This window comes from Cadophora gregata, assembly GCF_030347475.1.
Source record: "Cadophora gregata isolate MNR1 chromosome Unknown scaffold_16, whole genome shotgun sequence".
Taxonomy (NCBI): Eukaryota; Fungi; Ascomycota; class Leotiomycetes; order Helotiales; family Ploettnerulaceae; genus Cadophora; species Cadophora gregata.
In genome coordinates, this window is record NW_026695939.1 from 1,274,164 (window position 1) to 1,282,553 (window position 8,390).

General features: G+C 49.2%; 2 protein-coding genes across 2 annotated transcripts; both read right to left on the minus strand.

Annotated features, from left to right (window-relative positions):
• Positions 1-148: 148 nt before the first annotated feature.
• ONS95_005644 (uncharacterized protein) lies at positions 149-2,290 on the minus strand (the record flags this gene model as incomplete). The annotated part of the gene is made up of 3 exons (XM_058499064.1): positions 149-1,010; positions 1,061-1,785; positions 2,012-2,290. The coding sequence occupies 3 exons, from the start codon at positions 2,288-2,290 to the stop codon at positions 149-151; spliced, it is 1,866 nt and encodes a 621-aa protein (XP_058351331.1).
• A 1,173-nt stretch (positions 2,291-3,463) lies between these two features.
• Positions 3,464-5,097, minus strand: ONS95_005645 (uncharacterized protein; the record flags this gene model as incomplete). The annotated part of the gene is made up of 4 exons (XM_058499065.1): positions 3,464-3,695; positions 3,815-4,013; positions 4,128-4,677; positions 4,792-5,097. 4 exons carry the CDS (start codon positions 5,095-5,097, stop codon positions 3,464-3,466), a joined length of 1,287 nt encoding a protein of 428 aa, XP_058351332.1.
• Positions 5,098-8,390: the final 3,293 nt, after the last annotated feature.

An 8,390-nucleotide genomic window follows, 5' to 3' on the forward strand; every position in this document is an offset into this window, starting at 1 on the left:
CAGCGTACTCTATTCTCTTGAAACATACTCAGGCGATAAAATGAGAAGTTCAGAAGCTGTGTGGTATTTCCCTGTACACATTAGGCATTTTGCCAGATTGTTATTCAACTTTACTAGCACGAATTATAGACGAAAAGGTCAGCTCAACCTAACTCCCCCTCCTCGACTCAACAAAATCCACCAAATCAAAAAGGCTCTTCTTAAACCTCCTCTCCTGACTCGTCCTATTAACATACTGCATCCCAAACTGAGCCCCATAATCCCCAAACTCCCAATTATCCGCAAAGCTCCACGCCAACGCACCCATCACATTCACGCCGTCCTCCCAAATACTCTTCAATACCTCGCTCATAAACGAAAGATAGTACTGCGAGCGCGGAGAATCGAACAATTGATCTTCAACTGCCTTTTCCGCTTCCGCGAAGACAGGGAACCCGAATTCGGAGATTAGGACGGGAGAGCGGAAGGTGTTGTATAGGTAGAAGAGGTAGGTGCGTAAGTAGGTGGGCGTGATGTAAACGTAGGATTGTGACCGGTAGCCTATATTCCAGCCGAATATGTTGGCGGTTTCTTGGACAACGCAGTAGGGGTAATAGGAGGAAGAGGAGTTGGCTGCGCACGCCTCAACGCCGCCTGGTGGGGGAGAGACGACCGTTGCGGTGTAGGGATCGATGCCGAGGAAGTCAGATGTATTGCCAATGTAGGCGAGGTCGTCTGCACTGAGGGGGACAAAATCTGGGATGGTGATCTTGTAGGCTTCTGGGTAGTCTATGCCGAGGAAGATGGGGTTGGCGAAGGTGGCCAATTGAAAGTCGTTGAAGTGATTAGTAGCATTGACATCTGAGGCGTTCTGAGGATTTTTAGGCACGCCGAAGTTGTCGTTAAATTTGATGCCCATCTTTCCGGTTCCTTTGATAGATTCATGATAGAAGTGGTAAAGACGTGCGTGTGCTTTTATGACGTGGTCAACGCTTGCTCCGTTGTCACAGTAGAGAAGTGGCTCGTTGAATCTGGTCATGTTAGCTAGTTGTAGGCAAAGCGAGACGAACAGGGGACTCACGTAAACCATATAGGAACCCTATCACTGTAATGCGTTAAGAGGATCTTGCCGTAATTGACAAATGCATCCTCAAACGTCTCGTTCTGATACCCTCCATTCACATATCCAATCGCCGGATCATCCTTCGGAGTATTTCCCTCCCCAAAGAACTGAAAGGGAGTGTCGAAATGGAACATCGTGACCGTCGGAATCATACCTTTCTCCAGCACAAAATCGATCAGGTCGCTATAATGCTGTATACCCTCTTCATTGACCGGTGTTCCTGGAAGAGCAAAAGGCAGGATCCGCGTCCAGGCAATGGAGAAGCTGTAATACTCAATTCCCATAGAAGCTAATCTCTCAATGTCCTGTTTGTACAAGTAATAATTCTCATTCGTGACATGGTCATTCGATCGATTGTCGCCTTCACCAGCAAGGACTTCCATCAAGCTTGGGGACTTGCCTGCTTCGAATACAGCTCCTTCAATCTGGGCCGCTGAGCCTGCTGCGCCAAAGATGAAGTCTGGTGGAAAGTCGTAGCAGTCTGTTGGGCCAAAGTAGTCCGCTGGAGGCAGAATGAGTTCACTTGTTGGAAGGGGTGTCGGGCTGACAGTGGTGCTGTAGAGGCCTGTTCCGGTGAAATTGGTGATGTTTGCGGCGACCCAGAGTTGAGTCCATGCTGCGTTCCCGTATGGATTTGCTGTGTCAGTTGCTTGAGCAGTTGCATTTGGATTCCAGCTTCCCCACTAGATGATAAGATCAGTACATTTCGGAAATACCCAAGCGACAATACTCTCGAGGTTCTCGCTAGAAGCTAAAACGACAAACTGGGAACAGATGAAGAAATTGGCTCGCGGAGCTAACTGATGAATTCCGTTCCAGATATTTTACAGCAAAAAAACGTGATCCAACAAACACTCTTCATCCATTACCTTCCCCTATGAAACTCACGAGTAAAAGGGAATAACTTACAGTCGTCGTACTCAACCCCGGCACCAACCCACTCAACTTCTCATAACCCTCCGCATACGTCGCCCTCGCGGTCGGACTCGGCCTACTCGTAGCAGTCCGATACGTCTCCGTCTGCGTAAACGAGAACTCCGTGAATCTATATGTTGGACTCGCTGTAGTGCCACATGATGTGCATGATGAACGGGGTGAGGGTCCGGACGTAGAGATGTAGACTTGTTGGGCTATGACGGGGGTTGTAGAGAGGAGGAGGGGAAGGAGGACGGTGGTGAGGGGAGACATGGTTCGTGTATGGAGTTAGATCGGTCAGGGAGGGGAGGGGAGAGGGGAGGGATTTGTGAGGTGATGAAAAGGAAGGAAAGAAGTACTTTTATATTCATACGCAAAAGAATGGAAGAGAAGGCAAAAAATTCAAGTCCAATGACGCACGTGGCTATTCACCTTATACGTACTTACCTCCTACCAACGAAGCCTTTCCCGTCCCCAGGAACCACTTCTGTAGCTCACTCATAATCCAAGTTCCCTCTCCACTTACCTTAAATCCCATTATTGCACGCCCACTTCTTCTCCGCTTTTCTCCACCTTCCATCCCATCCCCCTTCCTCCCCCGCGATCCACCTCATTCATCCCAAAGCTTGCGATCTCCGGACCGCAATTGAACTTTCCCAGTCATTTTCACCACTTAGCAAGCAACCGGCCGAAGAAAAGGCCCGTTTCCAACGCCCGAAAGTGGGTTGCAAAACTTGACAGCAAATCTAACGAAAGCACGAACGCGGAGAACGCTTTGTAGATCTGGGGTTGGACTTGCCGAACATGGGATGGCTGGAGCTTATCAACGAACTTGATGGGATAAGTTGCAGGCCGAGGATTTGCCGCCGGTAGTAGATGCTGGGATGAGGAAATTTGACACGGGGTGATGGATTCCAAGGTTTCGGAGGCTTGAGGAACTTTGAGGAGAGGAGGGGTTGGTGGAGCTTATTTTTGAACTTTGATATGAGGTGATGTGATGGAAGGGCGGAAATGCGGGGTGGCTCTTTTGCGTGGGGAAAGTGCAGATGCGGGGTAGACAGTAGAATCTCACCGACGACGTTCATGGGAAGTCGACATGAGGAAATCCGCGAATACCTTACTTGCGAATACGAATATGCGAGACTGGCATATCTTAGAGCGTTGGGTGCCGTGGAAACTGAAATAGTGTGTGGTCTTCTTACCAACGACATGGTATGATACCGAGAACGAGCTTGGGAGAGTGAAGCAGCTCAAAAAGAAGAAAAAATACGTCTAGGTCCACGACAGGCCGCCTAATGTAACAGGATTTCCCAGAAAGCTTTCGAATTCATCGTATATACACCTCTTCCCTCGTTACAAACATCTCCTACAACTTCAAATCTCTAATTCCCTTCCCCACCTTTCCTACTCTATCTCTTCACCCAGCAAATCACCAACCTATCTAACTTACGCACCCCCAATAATGAAGATCTCACCAGTCGTATCACTCGTCATGAACAGACGATCCTTGCTATCCCACACCATGCCGGTAGGACAGAAACAGCTGTTGGGACAACCGCCCAGATTACCATTCTGCATGATATTGACGGCGGCTGTGGTGCTGGTAGATGGCTCGACGGGTTGGCCGTCTTTGAATGCGATACGGGAGAGGCGGTATCCGTCCGGTGGTTGGCGATCCCTTTGGGAAGCGAGTGTCAGTTTGTCCGGCCAAAATAAAGACAGACAATGGAAGGGTGGTGGACGAGATTGATGGTAAGATGGAGAATGAGCAACAAGGAGGACCGAGAGGAGACTAACCAGCTGCCATGGAAAGTGATATAAGCGGCACTTCCATCTTTCTTGAACTTGATATCGAGAGGAGCAGTGTGTGCTGGAAAGACTAATCTAGGAGGATACTTCTTTGCGCAGTCCGCGTCCGTTGAGGCACCGACTGAATCATCGATAGAGAGCTGGGTGCCGACTTTGGTGCCACTGCCACCGAACGAGCTAGGTTCCCCTACATAGAAGAGATTAGCATCTGATCTGGAAGGGTTAGGGGAGCGACGAGAACTTGAACGAGATTGAGGAATTGGCCGAGAGGTGAAAATGAAAGCGTCCTTTAGGTACTTACAAACTGCGAAGCAAGAAGGGTAACCGTAGTTGGCCTTGTATTGAGCACCAGTTGTGTCGTTGAGGAGACCGTGGTAATTGAGCTCCTCAGCCGGGTTGTTGGAATGCACATCTTTCCCTCCCTTCTTAATGTCATCGGCAGAGTTCTCGACGGACCAGATGCCGCCAGTAGTTGGGTCCTCGCCCAAACCTACGCTGTTGCGTAGGCCCCAGCCGAGAACATCCCCAGATTTGGAGTAATCGACTGGTGTAGCGAGGATGGAGGCGATATTGAATATGCGCGTTTGAGATCGTCCGCTGTCGATGCCGGTGGTAGGGGAATCGATGTTACCCGATGAGCCTCGTTGTACCAGGAGTACGTCTGGCTTGGACTTGGGGATGCGGAGAGTTCGAGTAGTGTGATAGGCGAAGCTGATTCCCATGCCGGTTATGACAGCTTTCTTAGTTCCGACTGTTCCTGCCGCGGCATCGTAAGGGAAGGCAAAGACGCTTGATTGTGATGAGACGAAGAGAGTCTTGCCATCGGCAGTAAGCTCGAGACCATGATTGAGCTATGATCGTCAGCCGAATCTGTTCTCGAGTGGCCAGTGGTGAGGTTGCACTGTCATTGACATGTACGAGGACTCTTTCCAATGACATGACCAGTGTGAGCAAGTATGACTTACAGTAGCATCATTAATCAAAGTCTTAGACGAAGCAACGCAAACATCAGTCCCCCCATTGTCAGTCAACTTGATCAACCTAACTCCACCGCCTCCCTGTTCCACGACAAGCAGCTGTCCAAGCTGATCAAAGATCATCTCTCTCGGAGTCTTCAGTCCTTTCATCACCACAAGCGCGGTATAACCCGATGCCATATTCGGCCTCGCAGTTGGATTGATGGTAGCACAAGCACGTTTCTCCAGTTGAGGAAGAGCAGTAGCAAGATACGACATGGCCACAATGGCCATGGCACTAACGAAAGAAACCATGATGAGCAATTGCTATTATGGACCGCGATTGCGCTTTGATAGACTCGAGTTCTTCGAAAGTATCGCTCAATTGCGGAACTCGGGAGATGGCGACCTTTTATGAAATCCGCTCACATAGCCCACTCCCATCTGATTGCAAAGCCTAATAGTGGTCGCCTTTAGATTACTCTGGGAGAATACAGTTCCATTCATGACTTCATGATGCGGTATGTTTGTGCAATGATATTGATGGGTGGGAGAATAAATGGCCAGGCACAGTGAAGTGCCGGCAGGTGAAGATGGCCAGAAATGCCTGATATCAACTGGCCAATTGAGAAAGGAGATACAGCCTAGCTATTCATGTTGCTGAAACGGTATAAATCCAATGAGCAATACAACCCCGCGACATCGCAGACCTCCCCGCATGTGAGACTTTTTCCGTAGATTGCCTCGCTTGGGTTGTAAACACATCATCTGCCGAGTTTGGCGAGGCTACGTATGTTTTCTGGAAAACGGGTGATCATGAGGGTGGGAACGAAGTGGATCTCGAATAATGGAAGAATGTATTACCCTTCGTCCAGAAGTGGATTTCATATGGTACATGTACATCCAGAAGACAATGTAACAGTGCATGCTCAACTGGTCTTATAAAATGGATTTCGTCCAGCACTAGCGGAGTTATCGTTCAAAAATGAGGTTGGAATAAACGTGAGTTTATGCTCCTTAAAGATGCATCTTGATCGTGAAGGACAGTGGGGATGAAACGAAACAATCGAACAGGAGAGGCAGATGTTGAGATCATTGAAGACCGGGAAATCAATCGGCCCGTCGTACAGCATCGGATTCAGCAGGATGTCCAGAAAGGACCCGAAGACCCGGAGAACCCGAATACTCAGCCTCTGCTCCCCCAATCCTTTCTGCCAAAACCAACAAAAAGCATCGCACGGGCAATTTCGAACTTGATGCAATATGGATGAAGTAAGACATGTAGTTTTGAAGTGGCATGGGGCACTGAAGAGTTCCAGCTGAGCCGAGAAAGAAAGGTATGTGCTCGTGCAATTAAGCAGGCGACAACTTACAAAGCGGACATGAAAGGGGTAAGGCGTCCTCTACCCCGCTCCACTAATTTCAACAAGGACTTTTGAAGAGGAGCATATCTAATCGAAATTGCCCTCAAACGCGAAACCGCGAATAACGCGTGGACGCGGTTTGTACGGTGTGGCTGATGATGATTGCAAAGTCTGCGGGCTTGTGGCTTGGGATATTTGTGAGTAAGCGAAGCACGGACGGAGATGAGGCCTGACGTTATGTCGGCCGTCCGCTTTCGTGATGTGAGTTGTGGTGAGCGCGAGGGAGGCTTCTTGCAGGTGTGTGTTTCGAGAGAGCGGGCTGGTGATGAGATGAGATGAGATGAGATGAGATGCGATCCGATGTGGACACCGGATCTTGGTAAGCGATTCTCGGTTCATTGGACACTCGGATGGCCTGGACCCTTTCAGTGACGCGTGAAGGGCAGGGTTTTCATGAAAGAAAAGTGCTGTGCCATTATTATTGCGGCCGCAAATGTTGTGATCGCAGATGTGGATGGAGGCGAAGCGGGAGCCAGGAATCGAGCAGAAACGTTCATGCCATGTTCCGTGCCGCACGGGAGGCTTCTTCCCTCAGACCATGTTGTGGTCCTTGATGTGAAGGAGTTCCAGCCTTTTCATGTCAAATGTGTGAATGCTATGGATGGATCCGATCCGACAAAGCGGTAAATTAACATTGGTGTTTGATGATCACTCCTGGCAGAATCAAAATCGATTCTCCACACAGTTTGGTCTGATCTGACTTCATCGTCTTGGTATTTCCAGTGCTTACAATGCGAGTTCGTTAGGTTACATCTGTTCTATGCGGAAAACAAATGCAAAAGAATAAAACCATTGCTCTATTTCTTGAAAGTTTGATGGCGCGTTAGCATAGTTCTGCGGCTGTCATCTTGACGCGGCGGTAGATCTGATCACAAAGAAGGTTTGCTTGGATGCTTCATCTGAAGACATCGTAAGATTGTGGGTCCGAAAATTTGGTGTGATCCTGCAATATGTTGCTTTTCTTGATATTGACGGGTTTCTTGTTCTTGTCCTTGTCCTTGGTTTGCATTCCCCAGTCATCGTGTTATTAGTTGGTATCCGAGCAAGTTGGAATATGATAGCTTTATTGACAGCGGGTAAGTGTGTCTGACATAAGTCCCGACAGTCTGGGCCGCCGAGCCTTTTGGCGGGCGCTCAAAACTTGCCATAACTTGATGGAGGATGCGCCAGGTTTGGAATTGGAGCGACTCGTGGGGGTGGGATAGATTGTGGAGTTTCAGCGGACTTCTTTTGTGGATTTTCATTTTTCCTTTTGATGTCTTTTGAACCTGCGCCGGAAAGGTGTAACAGAGATTGAGGAGACGGGAAGGAAGGAAGGCATTGCTGAATCGGGAAAGGAGAAAGAGGAGAATCGAGGCTCTGATAGGTGGGGATGGTTCGAATATCGAGAAGGAGATGGGAAAGGTCCAGTTCGTTGGAATCAGGGGGATTGACGAACGAGGTGGATAGGCAAGGGAAAGGCGTGGGGGCATATCTACAACTGCATGATGCATCACGAATTTGCGTTAAATATTTCGTAGTATGAAAACGCCATTGGAATACGGTATGCAAGAGTGATTTCTTTGTCGTCCGGGTCACCCTGTGTTTGTTATTATCCGGGCATTTCAGATTCTTCAAAGAACTTCTTCACAGGACTGCTAGTCTGATTGGACAAGTAGTAGTGGGCGAGACTCATGACGATCTCGTGCGTGCATAACTCCTAATATGGATGTCGTCAGGCATAAATACCAAGTAGCTCCGTAGTGCAACGGGCGTAGCCTCGCTTGGGTTTAACTTACCTCTCGCGTGGATGTCTTGCCAGGCTTCCGTCGTCGCCGGCGTGTCGGTTAGACTCTCTTTCTACTCCGTAGAGGGATCCCTGGAGCTGCGCTGCCGTTGGCCAAGTTCCTGAGAAAGCGGGCGCGGAAATCTCGTGTCCAGTGCGCTGGGTTCCGGAGGGCCGCTTTTCTGAGATTTGTACTGTAGTCTGTACGGAAGTACGAAAGGTACCGCTGATGAGCGAGCGTTGTTGACTGATGCGCGAACATGTGAGTCGTGGTCCAAGAAAGTGGTCAGATCGATTGAGGGTTCGTGAGATTAGAGGATTCATCTGGAACCTGCCTGCAGAGAGAATCGAATCACTTGCATCTCCTCGCTGCCGAACCGTGTGCCCTCCCAGCTACGGGATACTTCCACCCAGCACGT